A 25,703-nucleotide genomic window follows, 5' to 3' on the forward strand; every position below is an offset into this window, starting at 1 on the left:
CAAATTATCTCGGTTTGTGGATATGATGGATTTTCCAGTGGGCAATGGAAAATAAAATGGACGGAGTCATAATATTTTGAAACAGTGTACTGGGATCGCATTTTGTAACGGTTTTTGAACCTTGGAAGCTTCCTGGCCATTAGTAATAATAACTATAATAATCTGATGCCAAACGGTGGCATATGAAAGCCGATTAAACAAAACAATTTTAATAACAACCCTCGGTCGTTTGGACTTATCCAGCTCTGGGAAATTCTTAAATGAAATGTTGCTTCAATTATTTTGATAAAAAACTAAAGGCCTAGCCAAACGAGGAGACATGTCTAGAAACTGTCTCCATGTCGCGCGGAAACACGAAATGTAAGAATTCTTCTCGAAAGGCACCCGCAAAGAGATGTTACTAAAACTGGTAATGGGGAACGGGGAACGGCGAACGGCGAACGGGGAACGGGGAACGGCGAACGGGGAACGGGTGTACAGCGGCAACCCACCTGAGAATTCAAAATGGCGGAGTAAACGATGTTTACAAACACTGATTTTATCGCTAGGTCGCCGCTTGCAGGGAAATTAGACGACTCGCTTTTATTTAACTATTGCCCAGGCGAAGCCATGAAGCCTAGTATTCCGAGGCGAGAATTCGAAGTCAACGTTTCTGCAATGGCTGCCACCATTTGTTCTGACGTCTCTCTTTGTTTTTACCTCCTGAAATCTGCATCTTTTGGCAGAGTTTGGGTATGTTGGTTGTTTGCATTGCCCAACAAACTTTTTTTGCAGAAAAGTGTCAAGGAGGTAATATCTTAGATTAACAGAAATGAGCTAGGAAACGTAATAAACAGCCTAGTTATTAAAATTACTCCATGCAGATATCTGCTTACCTTACCGCAAAATAACATCAGGAACATATCTTTGTATCGACCCATAAACTTCCATGTAAACAATACAGCAACCACACATTGACAGAACTTTTAATAACATTTAATTTAACAGGAAAACATCAGTTATGTCTTCATGAATGTAGGTGTATGAATTCACATTCATGCTAATGCTTACAATAATATTTACACTGCATTGATCATATTCAAGAGAAAGTGATTCCCATAATGGGCGTGAAAGTCATTCAGCTGTTTGCTTTACAACATTATTGATATTGCTGGGTTGTAACGGTGAAGATATTGGAGGTAAACTTCATTAACTTGCAGTACAATTGCTCTCTGAATATAAGAATAAATGCCGCAAGCTTGTAGTTCTGAGTTGATTGTTCTAATGTTTTGCATGAATTGTAAGATACTCACCTCTCCGAGGATTTGATTTCTATACAACCTGCAATGTGTGCTAGACAAAACTAAATTTATGAGGCACTCAACATTTCAAAGTAAAATCCTTCAATAAAACCTACACTTACCGTCCATGCTCTTTGCTCCGACGATCGCGATCGAAAAGCACGTGCTCAAAACAAGTTGCCAGACCCTTTTATTTCCCTTTACTCCGCCAATTTTAATTCTCAGGTGGATTGCCGCTGTACACCCGTTCGCCGTTCGCCGTTCCCCGTTCCCCGTTCCCCGTTCTCCATTCTCCGTTCTCCGTTCTCCGTTCTCCGTTCTCCGTTCCCCGTTACGCGTTCTACATTCCCCGTTCGACGTTCCCCGTTCCCCGTTCTCCGTTCTCCGTTCTCCGTTCTCCGTTCCCCGTTCCCCGTTCCCCGTTCTTCCCGTTCCCCGTTCTTCTCGTTCCCCGTTCTTCCCGTTCCCCGTTCTTCTCGTTCCCCGTTCTTCTCGTTCCCCGTTCTTCCCGTTCCCCGTTCTTCCCGTTCCCCGTTCTTCCCGTTCCCCGTTCTCCCCATTCCCCGTTCTCCCCCTTCCCTGTTCTCCCCGTTCTCCCCGTTCCCCGTTACCAGTTTAGTAACATCCACCCGCAAAGGTAGAAAGTAATCTAGAGAAATACTGCTATTACCAGTACTATTTGACCTTCAGAGCTACTTCTAGAGCTTGTCAGATCTGTACGGCTCTAATAGCCCTCATCACGGTTTTCGACACCATCTTGTCAGGTGGGCAACCGCGTGAGAAATTACAGTGTTTGTATGGGAATCTAATGTCCTATGTACATGAAACGTTTGTTCTAAAAAAACTGTGAACTGTAAACTAAAGCTATACAACAAAGGACTTTACTAGCAAATTTTCGGGGCCGTTACTGTGCTTAAATTTCTTCAGAGGGTTGCGCCAAAATACTAAGAATTGCAGCTCCAGCAATTGCTCCATCGCTGACGAAGTTACTGAACCACTGCCTGTCTACACAGATCTTCCCTAATGCCTGGAAGATCGCAAAAGTTACTCCTGTTTTTAAAGGAAACGGCAGTAGGAATGAAAAGAATAACTATAGACCGATCTCTGTGCTCCCTATTCTTTCGAAAGTGCTGGAGAAACACATCTGTGAATACCTAGTTAACTTCTTGAAAGAGAATGACTTAATCCACCCTCTCCAGTCAGGGTTTAGAGAATCGCACTCCACTGAAACTGCGCTTATTCGATTGGTAGACCAGTTACTGTTTAACCTTGACAATGATAAAGCCACTGGACTTGTTTTTATTGACTACAAGAAGGCGTTTGACCTGATTGACCATAACCTACTATTGTCGAAATTGAAGGCTCTTGGAGTGGGTGAGAGCAGTCTACCCCTGTTCCGTGACTATCTGAGTGGCAGACGCCAGTATGTGAATATAGACGGACACCATACTACCCAAAGGGCCTTAACATTGGGAGTCCCACAAGGCAGCATATTAGGTCCAATCTTGTTCCTTGTTTTTATTAATGATCTACCTGCAACACTTCAACACTCCGTGGCTGATATTTATGCTGACGACACAAATATTAGCTACTCCACCCATTATACGACGGCTCCTAATGATATCTCGGTCGGCCTTCAGACGGATATTGATGAAATCTTGAATTGGTCAGCTGACAACAGAATGATCCTTAATGAAACCAAAACCAAATCTATGCTTGTCACTGGTAAGCGGTTAGCCAAGAAAATGGAACAGTCCACCCTGCAGTTAAACGTTAATTCTACTGAACTTGAACAAGTGAACTCGCATAAACTATTAGGTGTCACGATTGACACCCAGCTTACTTTCGACCAACATGTCGAAAATCTATCCACGAAGTTATCGCAGAGAATTGCCGTGCTGCGAAAAATAAGACGCTTTTTGCCCATTGATCAAAGGAAACTTTATTATAATGCTATGATCAAGCAGACAATGCTTTATGCATCAACCATATGGACATCTTGTTCTGCTGAGAATTTGCAGGAAGTCTTTAAACTTCACAAACGCGCGGCACGTGTAATTCTCGGAGCTGACACTAAAGTGAATAGCGTACCGACTGTTTAGGAAATTGGATTGGGTTCCATTCTTTCATGAGGCCAAAGTAAATAGGTCACTAATGGTGTACAAACGATTGTCTGGGGACTGTCCACCTTATATGTCCCAAATGCTGGTAAGAAATGCAGACATAAATGAAAGATCAAGCAGACATGGACAACTAAACCTCGTCTGCCCCGATTCAAACAGGAGTCAGAGGGAGGTAGGTCTTTCACAGTATCGACCTCACGCCTCTGGAATACCTTACCACTGGACATAGGAATGAAACCTACTACCAAATGTTTTAAGAAGGCCATGTTAGATTTTTTTTAAGAATAGTTATAAACGATTAGAACATTTTATCTTATAGTTTTTATAAACTTTGTAATTTTAGATTTTTAGCTCTTGATCTTTTTCCATAATTAATTAGTTTTTAATCTTTTTCAATAATTATTTGTAATATATTTTAAGAGGGCCACTGGTTTGTCAGTTTTATGCTGTTATGTGTTTTACCCTCTTTAAATAAAGTTGATTATTATTATTATTATTATAGGTGGGATGCATAACTGTAAGCGAGTTGATGAGCTCAGTGTTCTTGATGGGTGGTATTCTTGTATAAGAGGTTCTAAATAACCTCCAAGTAAAAGCTAATAAATGAAACTTGGATCTTTTTCTGTCAATTAGCGGGAAACCAGTTTGCCGATCGATCATCGAAGCCCGAAATGCTTGTTAGACCGAATATCACGTTATTTACATTTCCTAAGAACTATATACCCAAACAAAACATACCTTCCATTTTTGCGTCAGGTTAGAAAGAGATGGAAAACCTTATATCGTGGGCTTTGGATCTAGTACATCTCCTTGAGAGCTCTTGAAGTGTTTGAACGTCCACCCCGACAGATTCACGTGAAGCTACTTGATGTACTTTGGCATCAAGCAGGGCACACTTAATTTTAAGATGCTGGGACTGGTTGAACCGCCCAAGCTTTGCAACTATTGTTCTGTTTTGGAGGTGTCAGCCAGATTATTAGCTGTTACTTGGCGCAAAACAACGTAAACGAGACGGATTCCAGCTAGCGGAAAATTTACTAAGTACTCGAAGTGCTCGCTGCTCGCCATCTGTAATTTTCTAGGGTGCTCGCGGCTCGCCATCTGTATTTTCTAAAGTGCTCGCTGCTCGCTGCTCGTAAGAAAAATTTGAAAACCGCTCGTGCTCGCAAAAATAAACATACTGCTCGCATGCTCGCAAATGCTTGCAAAGACCATTCGATACCCCTCCTGTAGAAGTTCACATGTCTTGAAATTCGGCATAGAAGTTGCGTGGAACTGAAATAACACATGCATTGTCAATTCAAAGGTAACTAAATGAAATTTTAATATACGTAAAAATGAAAATAATTTGATATTATGATATCGATAATGATAATAGTATCATAACAATAACAAAGAAATTCATTTGTGAAAAGATGTAGTGCTTCTGATCAAGATCTGCTTCACGAACATATCTTGAGACAAAGATACGACCTTATATGAGATCCTATTTTTTCCCTTTTTTGAGTTCTACACCAATAAACATTTTTCAAAATGTTTGATCCTAGCCGTCTTATCGGAATCAATCTCATTCCATACAGGCGCTTGTAGAGTTAAATGTGATTCTCTTAGATCACAGTATGACGATATCTCATTTACTCTTTCGAAAAGGTTTGTTGATTTATATACAAAATCTTTCAATTCGGACGTGATAGCTAGAAAAAAAGTCTGTGTTGTTCGCATATCGCCAATATCATACACTAATTGCTATTTAAATATAAGACGGTAGGGATGGTGCGGGTAAAAAGCGGAACTCTTGCCTGAGGTGTGTCGCCGGTCCTCAAAATCTTTACTCAATTTCTGCTCAGAGCATAATTTTTTCCATATCCGTTTCAGATTTGCACCTTTTACACCTTTTTTCAGACCTGCCGCTCAATGTCGAAGTCAGGAATTAGCAAAATTCAGCTCAAATTAATTATTTCAGTCACCTCCTTTTCTCTTATATTCATTTGAAGTGGTAAAGATATATAAATTAAAGCACACTGCACTTATCGAGGAATAAGCCCCCTCCCCTCCCCTCCACAGACTGCATGCAACATTTTAACTCCCATGAGTTGGTCTGCAGCTAACCAAACAATATCGGTCAGGGACCCTTCTTCAAATTGGCCAGTAAAAAATTATGACCAATGTATTTACCATAAAAACAAATAACACTCCCTTAAGCAGTCAATGTCCAAGAAGCTCTTAAGGAATATTTCAAGCCAATGCAACAAATCTCATCGGAGAAATGGAAAAAGTCTGAGATGGTCCATTTTTATAGTACTTTGTACCATAGACCCTAACTCTTTCAATTGTTTGTACGTCTTTAAACTCAAAATTATATCTTCTCAGCGAAATTTTACCTTGGTAGATGAAAAAGTTTTGATATTAGCAAATAAAAGGTACTGTCTGAGCGTTTGGTACAATCTTTCAGTTTTGTTTTATCTTAGGGGCTTTTTTCAGAGGCCAATTTCGGAAATGGCTGACTGATCATGAGTAACGCTAGAATGCTCTCTGTGGTAAACACTAATGCTAATGGCTATATCTTTATTAATTCAAAACTGTTTCTTATTTACATGACTTTCAGTTCAAATAAAGAGCAGTAAATCGACCACAATATCCATGTATATCCGGTTTGCTAAATATCACCTCTCTGCTAAGAGTGGTGGGCTGAACATAATGTCGTAGGCGACTTCGGAGAAAGAGCGAAGAGTTAAAAGACGGCCGGTGAAATTTGGGGATAGGATGATTTCGATACAGTTTCATAATTCTTAAAATAGTGTAGTGGATCAATTCATTACAAAGAACTTTAACCGGATGATGTCGGGTGAGAATTCGGGAGTGAATGCGTAGGATTCGCATAACCAACTATTAACGAAATGGCGGAGAAATCGGAAAAAAATCGCACAACTATGCCACGTCTAAATTTAAAGATTCCTTCCTTCCGACGAAATTCTTCTCCAACATGTCCAAATCCTTCTGTTCATGAGGAAAGGAGCGAAGGAGATATATTTTTTAGCCCTGAGTCGTTATTGAAGATAAAGGTAAGTCAGTAAATGATTTGATCAAGTGGACGTTATTAGTCAACCTCATGAGGAAAAATTGTTTGGTCATATATGATTTATATATTTGTTCAGATCATAACTTTATACAGCTTTGGGTTAACCAGTTTTGTAGAAAGATTGGCTTGTCTGGTAAATATCGAGCTGGAAGAGAGATTCCAGCCGAGTCGAACACTCGCCAAACAGCTAATTTCAATAACAGCTTTGAAAAGTTAACTATATTACAGCCAAGATACAGCCAGGCGAGAACATTCGACTATCAGTATTCACTGAAGTGGATAAGCCAATATTAGCATTTTCGTTTACGCGATCAAACGGCTTTCTCATTCTATTTTGTAAGTATTTTACTACTGTCACTGCAACTGAGAACGATTTTCTCCAAATCCGGCATTTTCTACTGACCCGGTTGTTGAAAGTATTTGTCTGCGGAGATCGTGAAACATATTGGAATAGTTCGTGATTTTTGTTTGATGCCAATGTAATCAATACTAGAATTCAATTCGTACGTAAATCTTTCCACTCTTAGCCACGTAATCTCATTTTGGCCTTGTGCGAGGAGATTTGATATAATCAGTATAGTAACAGTGCCATTTAACAGAGACCAATCATAAAGCCCCTTACAACTGTTTGCTATTTTTTTTTTTTTTTTACAAATTCAGTTAGATAAAATAAATCTCCATTCGCGCGTAAATATTGTTTTGAGTAACACCTTAGTAAACCAGCTGACCTTATATATAAATTCAGGGTTATAGTATCACTCGAATTAAAAAGTATGTTTGGTGATATTTTTATGAAACATCGGTTAAATTCATTTTAGGACATTCCCCTCTGTGGAGAAATTACTTTCTTAATGCCTTCAGTATTTATTTTCATAAATGCCTCAAGTTGCGTCATAAGACATAGACATCTCATTTGTCGTAAGTTTCTCGGCGGGGGTTGCCGAGATTGGCAATGACTGATTCGCAGAAATGTTTAGCAAGTATCGAACTTCAAAAGCGACTCCAGTCTCTTTTAGGCTTGTGAAGGCTACATTAGAAAAGAACCAAGGTTAATTTTATGATTTGAAAGGTCGAGTGGTTCGAAAATCGAGTTCAGGTTGCGACGAGCAAACAAGTTATTAGTCAGAAATTATGATACGCATGATCTAATCAATGTTGACTTGTGCGCTTACGACTCGACACGACCGCAAGAGATGTCAACAAACTGGTAAAGTTTGATTCATTGCACTCTCAAGAGATCCATGAAAAACTGAAGGACTCACCACAAAGTAAGTGTTACTACTTAGAGTTAAAAAACTGCTTTGAATAAGCTCAGTGCGTCACGCTTTTTTGGCGATTCAAGCTCGTTCTTTCGTAACAAGCGATCTTGGTTAAGTTAATCGCTTAGCAATTCCAGCGATGTTGATTGAATTTTAATCGAGCTCCGTTACGACATTTGCCGAATCACTCTTTTCAATTGCATCTACTATGCTAAATTAAACTTTATAATCATCATAACACGTTCAGATGCACTTATGTTCTATAAACACACGAACTGAAGCAAAATGCGGCTTAGATATTCCAAACGTCTCATTTACATTTTCACCTTCAAAGAGCAGGTTTGAGCTCATTTCTTTGAGGATTATATCTTGCCCTCACTTTAGACGCAAAATAATAAACATCGAGCAGTGACTGTGTGGAAATCGACTGAAATGATTCACAGTTACTTTAAATCATTAGCGTGCCAACTGTGTTAAAGTTATAATAACAGACGGCTAAGAACGTTAAGAATGTAACGCAGTTTTAAGTTCACGAAATCTTATTTTATAACTAAATGTTAACTAACTTGACCCAAATTTACTTCTTTGAAAGTTGTACAAGCGTTTAGAACACAACCTGGAGAAATATTTCTTTAAAATTACAACACTCTTTTATCGATTAGAATAATTATGCCCTTCAAACCGTGAGCGATAAGAAATCTTTTGTTGATTTCTTGAGAGAGAACAGAACATGTACTGTTTTTTTTGTTTCGATTCAAATGAATGCCCTGCTTATGTAGTCAAGTTTGCTTGATTGCGTCTTTGTGGTGAATAATAAGGAAGGATTAAAAAATGTTTAAGGTCCCTGGGGACACACAACTGAGACTCGAAAAGGAACTCCTGAAACAAATTCACAGATTTAGAAGCGAAGGGCCCGGAGGCAACTAGTAGTTTTGTTGAAACAAAGTAATTTTTTTATGATTCGAAAATTTGACCCTAATGTTTCGCTGAAGGGCAACCACAAGTTAATAAAAAATTTCTAAATATAACCATGTTCAGCGTTTGCAAGTTCAAGATCTAAGATTTTTAACCATATATTTATCGCGGTTAGTTTTGTTTTAATTTTGGTGTTTGTCGTAGTCTTGTTGTCGTTTTCTTTTCGTTTCATTAAATAAGTAGATTAAGTTTCATTGCCAATTTGCTGCTGCTCTGTTTTGCTTTGGTCGTGCTGTTCTTAAAGCAGTATTCTAATTCTCAATATGATCGAAGTTAGAAATGTTCTGATAGGTAATCGCAGTATATGGTAATCGCAGTATATAATCGCAGTATATGGTCAGATACCTGACGACTACAAACTAGTGTCATTTGATGTGAAATCACTGTTCACAAGTATTCCACTTCAATTAGCATTACAATGCACTGAGACTGCAATCCGACAATCTACCGACCCACTACCGCTACCGACATCATGGACTTGCTAAACATTTGCCTAACGTCTACTTACTTTCAGTACAACGGTAAACACTACAAACAGTTACACGGCACTGCCATGGGGTCTCCAGTTTCTGTTGTTATAGCAGAAATTGTGATGCAGAACATCGAGGAACGCGCCCTTTCGACTTGCCGACAAACGAACCGCTTTGGTTACGTTACGTTGACGACACATTCACCGCCGTTCGACACGACGAAATTGACGCATTCCACAACCACCTTAACGAACAAAACACTGACATACAGTTTACCAGAGAAGTCGAAGAAAATGGCAAACTTCCCTTTCTAGACTGCCTGGTAAGCCGCAACGACAACTCATTACGAACGACAGTTTACAGGAAACCGACACACCCCGACAGATTACTAGACGAGTCATCCTACAACCCTACATCACACAAAGCCACAACTATCAGAACTCTAACACGACGCGCACAACTAGTATGTGACTCGACAGACAGCTTATCCAACGAGAACAAATACCTTCACCATGTTTTTTCGAAGAACAACTGCAACAACGACTTCATCCGACGAAACACTCACCGACCCACTACCACTACCGAAACAAACGACACCGCAACCCCTACGACTACAGCAACCATACCGTACATAAAAGGCATGTCTGAAAACATCTCGCGCATCTTACTACCCTTCAATATCCGCGTCGCCCACAAACCCATCACCACACTACATCAGTTACTAACCAACGTTAAAGACAAAGACGAACCGAGGAACAGACAGGAAATGATTTATAAGATCAATTGTTCCGACTGCCAAGCCTCCTACATCGGTGAGACTGGCAGAAACCTCACAACAAGACTGACTGAACACAGACGGGCGACGAGGAAAGGTGATGTCAGCAATCACATTGCTGAACACCATCGACTTACCAACCACAACATTGACTGTGACTCTGCGCAATGCCTAACCTACAGCACTGACTATTTTCAACGACTGACTCTGGAAAGCTGGTTTACTAACTTAGAACAGACTCCCCTAAACAGATGTCAACAACTACCCGCCCCATACAAACGACTCATTCACGACATAAACATCACAAACGACCGAAAAAGAACAACCTAACTTTACCGATAGACCGAAACAGACCAATCACGACCGACTTACGTCACTTGAGTCTTACAGCCAATAACATCACGGCAAAACCAACCGATCATTTCACACGAACTGGAATAAGAACATTCTACTGACAACAATCATTCACTTGACTCTGATGATGACTTCCGCACAGGTTGTCGAAACGTCAGTCACTACCACCGACAACAGTCCTTCTCAGGACTACACTCAGCCGGACGATCAGTGCCTACACTTTCACAACGAGACTTCTATCTCTTCTTCGTGTAATTTGCATTAAGGAACCCCCCTTTTGAATAGTAAACTTTGTCTGAAACTTATCCTTTGTAAATATTCGATTGGATATTGGAATTGCAGAATAAAACAGTCGTCTTCTATGCTTGCGATACTAACCAACGACTTGCTAATTTCGACTCTTGTCGCCGGCCAACAACGTCCTCCGGCAGGGTCTTGTTCAAGCTGATCCTGCATGAAAAGCAAACATAGAAGTTTGCATCTGCTAAATGTAATGAAGTTTAATCAGAGAAAATTGCTGGCCAGTTTAGTTGCGAGTTGTGGTGTCAGCACGAAGCTTATCCCCCATGGCTAATGCAGACAAGAGGCGAAACGGCCAAACGTCTTGAGTCATCATTGTTAGCTTCTTACCTCACCAGATTGATCATCATGATTTTGCAAAAGTTTTAAAAAATCAACAGGATTTTAAAGATATCAGGAAATTGTTCTATTAACTTCGTTACTTACTATTCGGAGTAATTTGTTTTTGCCTTACTGCTGTTAACATGAACCCCGTTGTTCTAATGGCAAAAGAATAGTTAGTTGTTGTTGTTGTAAGTGAAAAGAAAGGCGAAGAATGACTGAGGTTTCGTCAATAATGCCACGAGCTAGCCATGTTACGGCTGATCGTGAGGTATTGGAAATTTTCTGTTTCCTCATTATTTAGGAAGATATTGCAATGGACAAGAACGGCTTCACGGAAATCGTACCCAGTCCTAAAGTACAGAAAAAGAAAGCCGACCATAAACACAAGGTAACTTATGTTTTTCTTATGAATAAAGGCTGATAGTTTCTAAAGAAACTGTTTGGCGCTGCGTCGGTGGGGGTAACGAAATAATTTGAATATATCAACAAAGTTGAAATAGTAAATTGGCCACCGTTACGGTTATAAAAGCTGACGTTTCGAGCGTTAGCCCTTCGTCGGAGCGAAGGAAACGTCAGCTTTTATAACCCTAACGGTGGCCAATTTACCATTTCAACTTTGTTGATATATTCAAGTTATTGTTTTTCTTAATTGATAGTTTTTCAATTAGTTTGTCTGTTGGTTTGTTTGTTCCATAATCGTCCACAGATAAGAAAAAAATGGATAAACAAGAAGAACAAACGTCAAATAGAAATTAGGGATTTTTTTAGGGGGGAAGTTAAAAGCAATGAAAGGAATAGACGTCCACGTATGTATTTCCTAGGACTCCACAAACTTCAGTGAACTGCAGCTAAAAACAACCATGGCCAGTCCAAAAGCAGAAAAGAAGATTAAACATGAACGACAGAAGAGCAAGGTAGTTTTAGTCCAATAATTTTGTGTGTGCTTGCTTGATAAGTGGATCATAACTTCTTTCTTTACTTTGCAACGAAGGATAGAGGATAATTCCAAACTCATATCCATTCCTTTTCGTAACGCTCACAGAAGCGTGAGCGATTAGGAAAAATATTTCATGACCGTTTCTCTATCTCTCTCTCTCTCTCCATACGTAACACACCTCATACCTTCATACCACATGTGTAAGCAGTTACCCATGGCAACGCTGAAACGAAGACCTGGGTCTAATATTTCCTCTAATTAAACGGCTTGATTATTTTTAGCAGGTTTAAACTTCTACATTTGCTTTTCGTACAGGATCAGCTGGAACTAGACCCCGAGAACCTTATGACCCCGCGACAAGAGCCGAAAAGAAGTCCTTTTTTCCTTCCGAAATTCGGCAGTAGTGGTAAAACAGTAAGTTTTCTCCATGTTGTGTTTTGATTTTGTTTCATTGATGTAACAAATTCCTGTGCACGCTACTACTTCGAAATCGAAGTTGATCAATAGTGGTACCGCTTTATGAAATTACGTAGAGTCGAGGCGACCAACTGACATGGACTTGGTTGTTTAAATCATATAACTACTGCAAGTCTCCGACAAAAGCAGCGCAAAGAATGTGTCAACTGCGATGCCTGATAGTAGATGTACAACAACTGTCTTCTACTTCTTTGTTTAGCAAGACTCTGAAAGTCCTAGTGACAAACTTCAGGACACACCCAAGTCTGAGAAAAAGAAGCTACAAAAGCAGCAAAAGACGCCGGACTGTACTCGAACTCCCACGGTAAGATGCATCTTTATTTACGTCAGGAGTCCATTATTTACGTTTAATACGCAAAGTTTTGACGTAAAGGAAACATCAATAGACACACTAACAGGAAATAGTCAGACAGTCAGACGGGCAGACAGGCAGACAGAAAAGAAGATGCAGACACGCAGCTATCCATGAAGTAACCAAGTAATTAACTCAGTCATAAATCAGTTGATATAAATAATCAATTCATGATAAACATCTCGATCAATGAATCATTTATATCATCATTAAAACAATTCATAACAAGTAGTCGACCAATTGTAACTAATCAGTCTACACCTATTCCTGCGCATGTCCGCCTGTCGGCCCGTCTATATACTACAGAATAGATAGCGAGAAGCGTAGCCAATCAGATGGTATCATTTGTTGCAGTCAAAGTACGTACCTTAACTCCATTTTAGTTTCAAAATCGAGAATTTCTGAGAGATTTGACTGCTTATATTAGTTGGCTTTACTGAAGATTGCATTTAAAAATCTTTCTCCTTTTACCGTTTACCGTGACATTCACCCCGTTGAGATTCTTTTAGAACTAATCCGCAGGACTCGATCATTTGCCTTTTCCCGCGCAGTGTAGCACATTTGCTAGGTCTTGCCTTTAATTTTTTTCATTAGCTCTTTGTGAGTTATTTTCCCTTATTCTAGATGGCTAATGCAATTTTGTCGGGATTGTTTTTGCGACATTCATTCGAAATGTGCACGAAACTGGCCTCTTTTCTTTTTTTATTTCGAAACCACAAAGGTCGCTTATGTTTCCAAAAAAAATTGAACTGGGGGCATTTGCAAAAATTTACTTAAAAAAAAAAAAATGTGAACAGCTCAATACAGTCCCGTAAAAGTCCCCCGCGAAGTGTTGTAAATTTACTCACAATATCCTCCTAAGAGGAGAGTTAATTACGATTACTACTACTGCTATCTTAAACGCCTCTTTTGTTTCGATTCAATTTTTAACATAATATCATTCAAACAATTCAAGCTGGCCAGTACTTCTTCCTTTGAATAATTAGCACAATCTTTGAAAAAAAATCAATATGTGCCTTTCGATTAACTGGCCAATCAGAACACGATACACAGACGTCGGTCAGTCTAAATAATTTTTGTTAACTATAAGCGAGTTGTATAGCGGAAAAAATAAACTGCGTCACTCTTGATATGAATCACGCTCTATCTAGACTTGAACCCCGAAATAATAGTTCAACCGCAAACTTTCATTTCGCGTTAATGAATCATGACAAGGGGGTATGTGTGGTGAAATAAAAGGTCAAATGTCCACCCGTGACCATCGTTCTCAAACTTGTAAATTTTTAATTTAGTTTAAAAAAGAAAGAATTAGTGCTTTCGTGTGAATAAAGATAATTATGAGCTTTAGATGACTCTTTTTTGATTTCCACTTCTTATTGCTCATAGAAAATTATTCTTAAATCAATTTTGCGTGTTTTTTTTTTTGTTGGACATACAAAAACAAAACCGGAGGTGGTGTTTTTAAAGGAAACTTTCCCGACTTCGCCAAGTCTGTTTATTCATCCGTCTACGAAAGCTTTTATTCTAAATTTATCCTTTCACCAAGAGGAAAATAACACACGTCAAAGTGTGGTCGCTGTGGAAGAGATAAGCTGGCCAGAGTGTAATGCTGTGATGAAGCAGAAAGGAAGTCAGCAAGACTTTTGTTTGATCTGTTTGCTAGCTGTTGTTCTCATTGTCCACTAGTATTGGTCTCTTCGCTTTTTAATCCTTACCCTTTGATGTATATTGACAAACTATCAAGTGTTTGTCATAAATCATAACGTTGAAAAGACTTATCGCCATGAAACCGTAGATAAACATTCACGGTTTTGCATCTCGTTTATGATCCGATTACAAAAAATCCCTCACAGCAGGAGACAGCGAGGAAATAACAGAACAAAAGCTATGGAAGAATGTGATAATGGAACCTGTAATGAAGGCTTTCTCTTGGCTATTCCATCTCCGGGAGTCGGCATCAAATCTCGGTCTTATTCAGATACTTCCATCTTCAAACTTATTCCTCAAAAACCACGCGGCATTTCATATAGCGCGGTCGACGACAGCGTTCGAATTTCACCTCCTCCGATTTTTTCGTCGGAAAGTGGTCGCGAAGAACCAGTTCCGAGTGAAAATTCAACATTAAAAGCGGCAAAGCGAAAGATTTCACGACCGCGATCGCCATTCACCTCCGAAAAGGCTTTTGATCTTTTGTCCAAGCTTGCGAAGACTGACTTTGTCGCTAAAGTTACTTCAAGCAGTCCAAAGTTAAATACAAGACGAACGAAATCGAAAAGTAGAGAAAATGAAACGGTAAGAAAATTGAGTAGCTTTCATAGCCTTCAGGTCTTTTATATGTAGCCATTCTTTTTTAAATTTTCAATTTTACAGTAAGTTTAACTGCAGATTTTTCATTTCTGCTACACTTGTACAATATTTAATTCTGGCAACCTTCGTGACCAGTGGACTAAGTGATAGAAGTATTCAATGACTTGCGTGACCTCAGTTTTAAACCCCCTACTTGGTCTTAATTGGAATACATAAAAAATCACTTTTAAACACCTGAAGCGCCTCCTTAACAGTCAGTTAACTATTGTTTCGACTCAATCACTGTAACATAACGACATGGATACAGTATCATAACGTTATTTGTTTACATACTCACTGAGAAAGTGAGAATAATTAGTCTCGCTTGCTTTCGCACTGATAACTTTGTTCTTTTTAAAGACGCAGATTACTGCGCTTAATTTTAAAGTTTGGGGCTTGGGTTCCTCTTTAGATTTATTTTTTTAGCAAGGCAGACGGCAGCGGAGAGATCTGTTATGATGATTTAACCCTAACAATAAAACTCCGCGCGCATGTCTCTCTTCTCTGCCAGTCCGATCAATCAAACACAACGAATATATGAAATTCATAAATCTGAACTGCGATCAATGTTAACCATACATTAGACCAGGGCCCTTTTCTCAAAAGTCCCGGTAAATTAACGGAACCAGAGCTATATTTTAGAATCAAAATTTAAAGAACAGAGAAGCAGTTTCTGGCTCCCTGAACAGTCCATTTTGATTCTTTAGCTGAAACTTTTATTGTAGAGTTTTTAAAATCATTTTAATCCTCAATTTTGAATGAAAACAGAACAGCTTTACGGGCTCGATAAGTTACTGAGATCTTTGAGAGACGGGCCCCAGGGCCGCATTCGAATGGTCACTGGTTAAGCTATGTGATATGAATGTTCCTTTTTCTTTTCTCAGATTTTTTCACCGTTTCGCAGCCTCATCAAAATTTGGAAATCGTCATTTCAATTCTGAAAATCTAATTTTAGAAGTCGCCTTTCGTTTAGCTTTTCCGAGCTCTAGCAGACAGCGCTTGCGAAAAGGTCGTTACATTGTTTATCCCGGCCAAATGTCAAAAACACCTCCTGTCTTTGCCATTCTTAAAAAATCACTGGCCATCTTCATGCATTACACCTCAGTTCTTCTTCTACTAATACCACCATCACTCTAGCCGTTATCTTCGCTCCATAAATTGTTTATTAACTTATCTATTTTACCAAATTTTGATTACCTATTTTTTAATTCAGATATTTTTCAATTATCATTTTATTTTTTACACTACTTGTCGATTCACTTCTTCTTCAACACACCGAGTCTCATTGCATTAGCTTTGCTTTACTGCGAATGGAAATGACCAAAAAAAAAAAGGCGTCCCTCTCAAGGAATCAGGGCTCAGTTGTTCAACAGGCGGATAGCGCTATCTTGATGCTATCCAAAGGATAAATCACTATCTGGCAGATATCGATAAGTATTTACTGACTAAACGTACTGGGCTATCTCGTAGAGATTAATCCAGACGATAACGTTGTCTACCCTTCGAACAACCGGGGCCAGATGAAAAAAAAAAAAAAAACCATCATCATCTCAACTCCCCGCGTTTTCCCCCCTTTCAGGCAATTTGCTTATTTTTAACAATGAGATCCCAGGCACTCCCGGCGCAATACGCTTCTCTTTTTTTTTTTGTGGCTACTGCCTCCTGTAGGAGGCGAAGCCACATAGATATGTCGTCGAGACGAGTAAGTGAGTTAGTGAGTGTAACAATATAATACCCATCTGACCTAATTTTGACCTGATGTGTCCCAATACTACTTATTGTTTTTTCGGACTATCTTAGTAGTTCGTCGTAAATGTTAATTAGACTATATCTTTTTAAATTATCCTTCTCTTGTCGAACAGGATACTCATAAATATGTGGGATGCGGCAGGTTTTCTGTTTTGCTTGTGTGACAAAATATTCTGCAACACTAGTTGTGCTATACTACTGGCCCAATGCAGTCTTTGACTGTCTTTTTTTTCTGGTCGGGCATTGGTATGATGTCCCCCGATTTTGGTTTTACGACCCAGCAATCGAAAAGCGATAAATTAGTGACCCTTATCATTAGTTTTATGTTCCATTCCATTGCTGATAAACAGCGATTCTGATTTTCAAAAGTTTGAGTGGACTTCCCAAGCTGATCAGTTTACCTGGTGTGATTTTTCATGTATATTTTTTTAAACAACTTTCATCTCAGGCTAGCTTTATAGTATGAGGGTTTTAACTAAACATAAATTAACTTCGATTCAAAGTACTTCACTGTTCTTGCATTCACGTCGCCACTGATGACAACGGCAACTTACCTGAGATCATTCCTTTTCTTACTCAGGTGTTTCTTGTAGAAAATATTCAGGATGGCCAGGATTCAGCGCTTACGGTAAGGTAGATTTTTTTTCTTAATACATAGTTCCTCGCGTGTAACTCACGCGAGCTACACGCACGAGCCTCGTGCACGAATTGCAATCTGTAGTGCTCTCTTGGTAGTCTCAGACTTGGTTTCAACATTCGCTCCAGCTGACTCGCTCCCAGTCGTATGCAATTCTTCGTACGCAGTCGCGTGGTCGCGGGAGACTTGAAATATCGCGACGAAACAAACAACTTTCGCCTACGCGCGGCTCTCGAGCGCTTCCCTCGTTTGATTAAAAGGTAGAGAGACGACCGGCGAGGAGTAAGTCCCTCCAGACGTTTCCGTCTCCATCGCCATTAATTGCATTAGATCATCGCAAACTGAGCTTGCTTTGTGATAAGATTGCCACCAGATTAGGCGGGGAGAGTGCACAAGCAGCACAAGATCCAGACCGCCGACTCTTGCACTGTTTCATTTTCGCGTTCACTAAAAAAGGGCACGCTTATAACACAGGCAGAGCACCCAATGGGTATGATAAGCAGGGCACATCGGTCGCAACTGTTACCAGCAGTTGCGAACAATTCAATAAAAGGACTTTTTAATCAGTCCGCAGAGGCAAAAAATTGCTATATTTAAGTGCACCAATATTTTGTTTCACTTTATTGAGGATTTTGGACAAAGATGCAGATTTCATTTGCATCCCTCATACATTCCTTTACATTCGAGAAGTTCTTCCTTCCTGTCGCTCCCAGTGGGTGGTCTGCCTGTGCAAAATAGCAGGCAAGAGAGGATGAAGTGTTTATCCTCTCTTGTAACAGGTTATCTTGAGACTTCATTTCCTTCTGCGACACACATCTTGTGATAGATAAGCTGTGCCTTGGTCTCTGCATTTCTGTACTCATATCGCACCGTGAAAAACGTGAATTTTGTTCGCATACCATCTTTATCGGTTTACCTTCCGGTGAAGTGTAAACAATTTCAGACGTCACTAATAAATTGTCCATTTCCGGATCTTCGTCAACCACCCTCGGATCGATCTCTCACCTAAAACAAAAGTTATTTTTCCGTGTTACAGATTAGCGGCAGGCTTGGTTGACCATGGGTGGGGAGATTGGGCATGAAAAATACAGGAATGCTCACTGCTCAAAGATTTTGCTCACGTGCTTTCAAGTCGGAAAAAAAAGTAATAAATAAAACTTTTGGGAATGACGCCTTTTTCAGCTTTTTATTCCGCGCACTTGGCTTTATAAGAAAAAAAAATGTTGTTTTTCAATTAACTTTTTGGTCTGTCAACCTTAGTCTCAAGGGACAAGCCACGGGATTTAAACTTTCTGCTTGTTTATTTGCTTAGATCTCATTTACTAATTCGTCATTTAAATTCGATTGGTTTGCTTAATTCGTCAATGACTATTCTTTTGCCAATTTCTGATCAGTGATAAGAATGGCATTTATTTTGGCTGATAAGAAGAAAATGCGCGTACGCGTTATCTGAAAATGGTAATGTGAAATCAAGTTCGTTCTCCGGTTTCATCACATCTTGAACTCGTGAGTTGTTTGTGCATAGTTTAAAATCAGGGGAGGGTGGAAACTTAAATTTATCGTATGATTTACTCCCAGCGTTTGATGGTTTTAATTTCCGAGTTAACCTACTGTATTTGCCTCGAGCTTTACATATTTAAAAAAATCAGACCTCTCGGTTCACTTTGTTTTGATTCTCCGTTCGTTTGACACAAAATCAACAAAGTCTCATCGGTCCTACAAATTTTGATGCGGGAGGGGAGGGTGGTATTGTCAGCTGATCTTTGCGTTGACTGTCAACTCGCAAACGAGGCAAGAAATTATGAATCAAACATGGCCGCCTGATGAGACGTGTGTGAAATGTTTTCACTTCACATTAAGCCCCCTGAGCAATGTCGGAAAGAAAAATAAGCAAAGCCCTCAGGAAGGAGCGTGAATCTACGGTATCTGCAGTAGATATCAAGTCTCTCACCTCGAGTGAAAGCACTTTTAATTTTAGACCTTTGAAGGTAGGAGATGCGGCTAATGATTTTATAATGGTGTTCCATCATGTTCTTTGTTGATCTTCGTCCGGTAGTCACGCTAATGAGTTGTTACGTCCAAACATCTCTGCAAGCGAGTAGCGTTTTTGGAATATTGTTCAGCTGTCATCGATCTCGAGAGTGCGTGTGTGTGGAGTATGCAATTTTCCTAGGACACAAAACGAAAACATTAGTTGTAGCTCAACCTTGGACCGATAGTAACCAATTGGCCTCAAAATTAGTCTAAAGCGACCAATTACCTACACAAAGAAACGATTTTGAAAGCAGAAGATTTGTATTTACTTTCAAAAGATATTTAGCCTTTAGTTTGATAAGTTTATTTCCAAAAATATCTCACTAACTGTGATATTCAGCAACTGTTTTGACTCGGTTACCTCGCTGAATGGATACTGAAGCTTAATTATGAAACAGAAACGACTCAAACTAGCCGCAGTGTTGTCTGTGATATCGAGCGGTTTTCCACGTAGATGATTTAGATCTTTGATAAATTAATGGAATTCTTTCTGCTTTCAAGAAAGCAAAGTATTGTTAATAAAATGACACCGCGGAATTTGTTGTGTCGTGCAGGAAGTCGTGACCGGAATTCTACCCATCAGCTACGAAGATGAAATAGTGCAAAAGCGGACGCAAATTCTGAGAGATCCACTGCAGATCTTGTTGCTGTTTCCCGACGACGATGTTGTGGTAAGACGTGTTTTTTTGACTTATGAGTGTTGTTGCATTTAACCACAGGATAGGTGTTGCATAAGCCGCAATAAAATTCACAAGGCTCTTGTGCATGCATGAAAGTATTTCTAATCGAAAATGTTTGTTGCAGTAGTCTGTCAGCAAGATTCACGCTATTTGACTGTGCCGTGAATTCTAGGTGTAAAGTGATAATTTTTAAAAACTCAAAAACAAAAGATGTAGCGTCTTCAGTGCATTCAGCCTTTGTGCAAGATATCTATCTACTTGATTCCTGAAAGCACTTTGAAAGTAAGAACTTCCTTGGTCAAATATAATGTTTCCAAAACAGTCACATCAATTACGGAAATGGATGTACATCTGCCATCGCTTGAAAACTTCTGTATTTTTAACCCGTTGCGAATGTGCATTGGTTTGAATGTATTGTACAATAGCCATTGTTTTCAAATTTGCAATGCTCTGCTGAAAACTGCGTGGACTACATATCACTCCACATTTGAAAATGTTACCGCATTTTTTCATCGCATCATCACATTTCCCATCGCAAACATCGAGTTTGTTGATGTTCAATTAACAATTAATTATGTGTAAGCCCAGGTTTTTTGTGACCTGAGAAGTATTTTGTTTCCAAATCAGGCAAATGTTGGATATTAAAATTTTATGATTCGACTCAATGTGTGTGACGCTCGCGACGTCAAAACCATGTCTCGAGCGCATTAATAACTCGAAAAGTTTTCTCATGTCGTCGGAATTTCCAGACCCGGATGAATCTTTTCAGATCACAGTAAGTCATCTTTTTGTGAACAAATTTGCTTGTGCCGATTTTTCTTTTCGTTTGATTTGTCTCTTACATGAATATCAATAACAAACTAGACAAGCGCGTCGACTTCATTCACCAAATCCATTCAAGTTCAGACGTCGTCGAGTAATATTTCCCAAATGGACTTCGTTTTGATTTATGAATTACTCTTCGCTTATTTAAATTTATATTTTTGATTTTGGATAATGGGGAGTTCTTGACTTTTCTTTAAGTCAAAAATCACGCTTATTTGGATACCGATTTCATTTCTTTGTGGAAAATTGTGTGACTTGTTTTATGAATATTTTGGGTTGATATCGTGGGTTGAATATTATTCCAGAAAATGTGACCCTTGCCACTACTTGTAAAGTATCCCTGCGATAAAGTTTTTGTGTAAGAATTAATGAAAATTGAAGTGAAGTAAAGGAGACAGAAAACCTTCGTAAACAAACGTTTCTTATCGTAATATTTTCGGAGAGACATGTAAATAAAAGCCAATGATTTTTGCAAGTCTTGAATTGAGCAGGTGTTGGAACACTTATTTCTTCGTTTTCTCTTTTTTTTATAATGAGATGTCAACAAATTTTTATAAATATGTCATTGCAATTTCTGATATTTTTCACCCAAAAAGATTCGAAAGTCATGCATCTTTTTAGAAAACTGAAATCTACCTGTTCAGTAATGACTTTCATTGTTTGAAGTTAAATAAAACAAATATGGAGAATCGTTCCAGTATTGTCGTTATAAATTTGATCGCGGGGCATGCCCCAGGCATTCTTAGAAGTGTGTACATCTTCAAAATTTCCATTTAAGTTTTCAAGGTTTGAATAGGGGTTGTCTTATAATTCGCTAGTGCTATGGAGCTGTGAAAAACTGTCTTATAAGGCCTCTTTTTAAGTTGTTGTCATTTTTGAATACATTACAATTTCATGGTAATTTTTGTTATTCTGACACGTGTCTGAGCTGATATATCTGATTTCCTTTTCTTTATGAGCCTTTAAAAGAGAAATATTTTCCATTCTGGCATATTTCACTTAGAGCATTCTGTTAGGAAACAAGTTTGTTCAAACTTTAAAGAAAATTCACCCATTGTATAAAAGTTTTGGTTAACCTTCAATTTTTCATTCACAAAATATCTGCATGGTGACATAATGTGAATTATGCTGCTTTAATCAGTATCTGTGAGAAGTATCACACAGCCATATCATGTGCAGATTATAAAGTCTGGCAGTTAGAAATTTATGAACTTTATATAAAGATCTATGCCTGGCTGTGTCCTTTATGTTGATCCCTGAGAAAAAAATATCATTTAAAATTTAAAACAGGAAATTTACTTTAAACCATACAAATTTATAGGTTTTGTTTTCAATTATGAGTAAATTGACAAAATTGACAAAATTTACATTTTATGATTAAGATACTAATTACTTTTATTAGGTTAATCATGTTCTATCCATTCAACTGAAAATTTTAATTTTATCTTATGTGCTGTGTTGTTTTTCAGTATTTTACCCATTGTTAATCTTAGTTTATACTTTGTAAAATTCCTATAGCTGTATAAAGGCTGATAGTTTCTAAAGAAACTGTTTGGCGCTGAGTTTGACTTTCCTATAGCTGTAGTTTGACATTTACCTCATAAACATGACTCCCTGATGAAAACTTCAGGGTTATTGTGGGTAGTTTTAAGCCTGTGAACTTAATTTTTTTGTGTATCAGATGGTAGTGCTCAATTCAGTTTACAGTTTGTGCATTAAAGCTTAGATCGGGCCTCTGATATGATACAAACTTGAGAAACAGTTCTCATTTTTAAGAATAAAGGTCTTCTAGTTTGGCAATGAGAATTCTCTAGTCTTGGGCATTTATGGTCAGAAGTTGAACTCTCTGTTTCAGAAATATAAGAATTTGATTCACAATTACTGGTTGGAGATTGAAAAATGTTGCCATCATGTCTTCAAAGTTCATTGGACTTAGATAAATTTAAAGGCTGATAGTTTCTAAAGGCTGATAGTTTTAAAGGCTGATAATTTTAAAGGCTGATAGTTTCTAAAGAAACTGTTTGGGACTGCGTCGGTGGGGGTAGCGAAATAATTTGAATATATCAACAAAGTTGAAATGGTAAATTGGCCACCGTTACGATTATAAAAACTGACGTTTCGAGCATTAGCCCTTCAGTGGAGTGAATAGAGGAATTGTGGGTTGTGTGTGCTTTTAAAGGCAGAAAATGGAGCTACGTTTTCCCACCAATCACCAATCGAAACGCCAGCTTTTATAATCGAAACGGTGGCCAATTTACCATTTCAACTTTGTTGATATATTGAAATTATTAGATAAATTTAAGTGTATGTTTTGTCTAGATTATGTAATCCAGGTTATGCAATCCTTCTCTGAGTCACAAGATTTTGTGATGTCTAGAGCTGGATAAAATTTTGCAATATCAAATTAAGTCATAAGGGCAGAAGTGTTGATGGGAAAAATAACTGACAGGGACTGATTTTGTTATTTTTTGTTTTTGTGAATCTTTTGAAATAACAGCATAATCCTCCATAACTTTCATTCAGGCTTTTACAATTCCTCGGCAACAGCGGACTATACATTCAACAGTGCCGGGTGATGCTCTCTCCAAAGCATCCAACTTATTTACAAGAGAGGTAAATTGATGATAATTTATTGGATATCTGATTAAATTAAAAGTTGATTTATGAGGTTTAAAACTGTTGAGACAAACATTAAGGCCATTAGAATAATATGTACTCATTGACTGTTTGAGAGGGCGGGAAAGGAAACATTTGGCTTAAGGACATGACATACAAACGGAGGACAGCAAGGTCCTTGCCTGATGACCAAGAGCCAAATATTTTTCCATCAGGCCTGACCAAACTCGGTTAATAAGCATTTTATCATATGACCACTAAGCATTAAAAATTTCAACCAAAATAAGATGCAATAGAAGGGCATGCACAGAGACATGAGTACAAAAAAATTCTGTAATTTTAACTTTTCCTTTACTTTTTTCATGCCAGAACAAGAAACTCCCAGTTGTATGAAAAATGCAACTTTTTTCCCATTTCTGTTTTTGCAACTAAACAAAGTGAAGGCAGCTGGGTGGGACAGCTCTTTCCGGACCATCTCACTTCAACCTGTTTGGCCCCGACCTTTTACTTTCATTTTCTTTGGGACTGTGCAAGCAGGGCCAGACAGGTCATATGATAAAAGAAATGATTACCCACTAAAGGAGCTCATGACTGATAAACAAGTTCTCCATGTTAGTATACCGTAGGAAATGTATGAAGAACAGTATAGAAAATATGCACACTAATGCTAGTGTGTAAAGGGTGAAGCCACTAAATGCATTGCAACGACATCTAAGATTAAGATTTTTGGGGCTGGTGGCCTGTGGTGTAGCCAGTTGAGTCACTCAAATCTACACTGTAAGGTATAAATCATTAGGTATCTCTGTTACACAGTCTAGAGGCTGGTTGTTTTTCTCAGAATTTGACATTTTAAAATAAACAAGAGCTCATGTTTTTTTTTTTTTACTTTCTAGTGTATCAGATTTTACACAGCTGACTGGAGTTGCATTGACAACAAGTATTCAAGCTATGGAGGAAGTTATCTTAAACTTCCCAGGTAACATGATTGATCAGCTCAGAAATAGTGGGGGTGGGGGGTGGGGAACTGGTCCCCTTTTGACATGAGGGATATTTTGATAAGCTTGAACCCTACCCATTAAAGTAGGGCAGTTTGGGTGTGGCTCAAACATTGCTGACCATGTAGACATAGAAGTAACACTTGTGAAAGCATGCAAGAAAATGATACAAATGATGAACGTGATGGGACTTCACTTGCTTTTGTTGTTTATTGAAGAAATGTTAGGGTGTGGTGTGCAACCATTGAGTTATGGATGCATGCAGGAGGTTGCTAAGCATGTAAGAAGCATACAAGTCGCATGAGGCAATAGCCAAGAGTGACTCTATCTTCTTGAGTGCCTAGCAAACCTCCTAATTGCATCCATAACCCAATGGTGTAGACTGCAAGTGAACTATTTCTTTTGTAACACTATTAGCATAAATTTTAAAGAGCTGTGTGCTTAAAAATTATAAGCTTTTGTTAGCCCTGATTTATTACTTTTTGTTTTAATTTTGTTTTTTTACTCTGCACTATGTAATTATTTTTATCATTTAATGTTTTTATTCTTCTTATCCATCAGGCCACCTCCAGGAAAGGGACTTGAAAGACAAGTTTTTGCAATGGATGTGGAGGATCAGTTGGACTGTGTGAATCAGGTGGGGAAATTTAGAAATTCCTGTTTGATAGTTTTGAGCTATACATATTAATACTAGAATAAGAAAGATGGTGAGTTTTGAGCTCGGTAAAGAAATAACTGCCATAAGTTATCAAGACAGAATTTCTCCCTACAATATGTAGCAGACAAGTGATAAGGAAAAGGGAATTATTAGTTGATCAAATTCCAAATTCTCTAAAACTTTCATGACTGCCCAGTTAGCTCAATTGGTTAGAGCGCCGGATTGTGTTGTGCGGGAAGTCGAGGGTTTGAGCCCCGGCCGAACCAATACTCATGGTCTTAAAAAAAGGCAGGAGAAATTGCTACCTTTCTTTAATCAAGAAATGGATAGATATTCTAGTCTTCGTGGATAAGGACGAATAAACCGTAGGCCCCGTCTACTGCAGGGTTAGGGGTAGGAGACGTTAATTTCCCACGCATGAGATTACTGTGTGGTGGATGTCATCCCCTGGGGTGGTA

At 38.6% G+C, this 25,703-nt stretch overlaps 1 protein-coding gene across 5 annotated transcripts in view; it reads left to right on the top strand.

Annotated features, from left to right (window-relative positions):
• Window positions 1-6,117: 6,117 nt before the first annotated feature.
• LOC111336171 (dedicator of cytokinesis protein 11) overlaps window positions 6,118-25,703 on the top strand; it is a 57,410-nt gene continuing 37,824 nt past the window's right edge. Inside the window, exons 1-10 of one of the 5 annotated variants that reach the window (XM_088726800.1) lie at window positions 6,118-6,465; window positions 11,241-11,327; window positions 11,761-11,853; window positions 12,192-12,290; window positions 12,553-12,657; window positions 17,381-17,428; window positions 20,026-20,142; window positions 23,500-23,589; window positions 24,486-24,568; window positions 25,149-25,224. In XM_088726800.1, the coding sequence (XP_088582926.1) occupies window positions 6,301-6,465; window positions 11,241-11,327; window positions 11,761-11,853; window positions 12,192-12,290; window positions 12,553-12,657; window positions 17,381-17,428; window positions 20,026-20,142; window positions 23,500-23,589; window positions 24,486-24,568; window positions 25,149-25,224 (963 nt within the window). In that variant the 5' untranslated portion in view covers window positions 6,118-6,300. Of the gene's footprint in view, window positions 6,466-7,434; window positions 7,751-11,240; window positions 11,328-11,760; window positions 11,854-12,191; window positions 12,291-12,552; window positions 12,658-14,577; window positions 14,998-17,380; window positions 17,429-19,241; window positions 19,426-20,025; window positions 20,143-23,499; window positions 23,590-24,485; window positions 24,569-25,148; window positions 25,225-25,703 lie in introns of those variants that run through there. The other 4 variants (XM_088726801.1, XM_088726803.1, XM_088726802.1 and 1 more) reach the window with 4 other exon arrangements.

This window comes from Stylophora pistillata, chromosome 7 (genome assembly GCF_964205215.1).
Source record: "Stylophora pistillata chromosome 7, jaStyPist1.2, whole genome shotgun sequence".
In the NCBI taxonomy this organism is placed as follows: Eukaryota; Metazoa; Cnidaria; class Anthozoa; order Scleractinia; family Pocilloporidae; genus Stylophora; species Stylophora pistillata.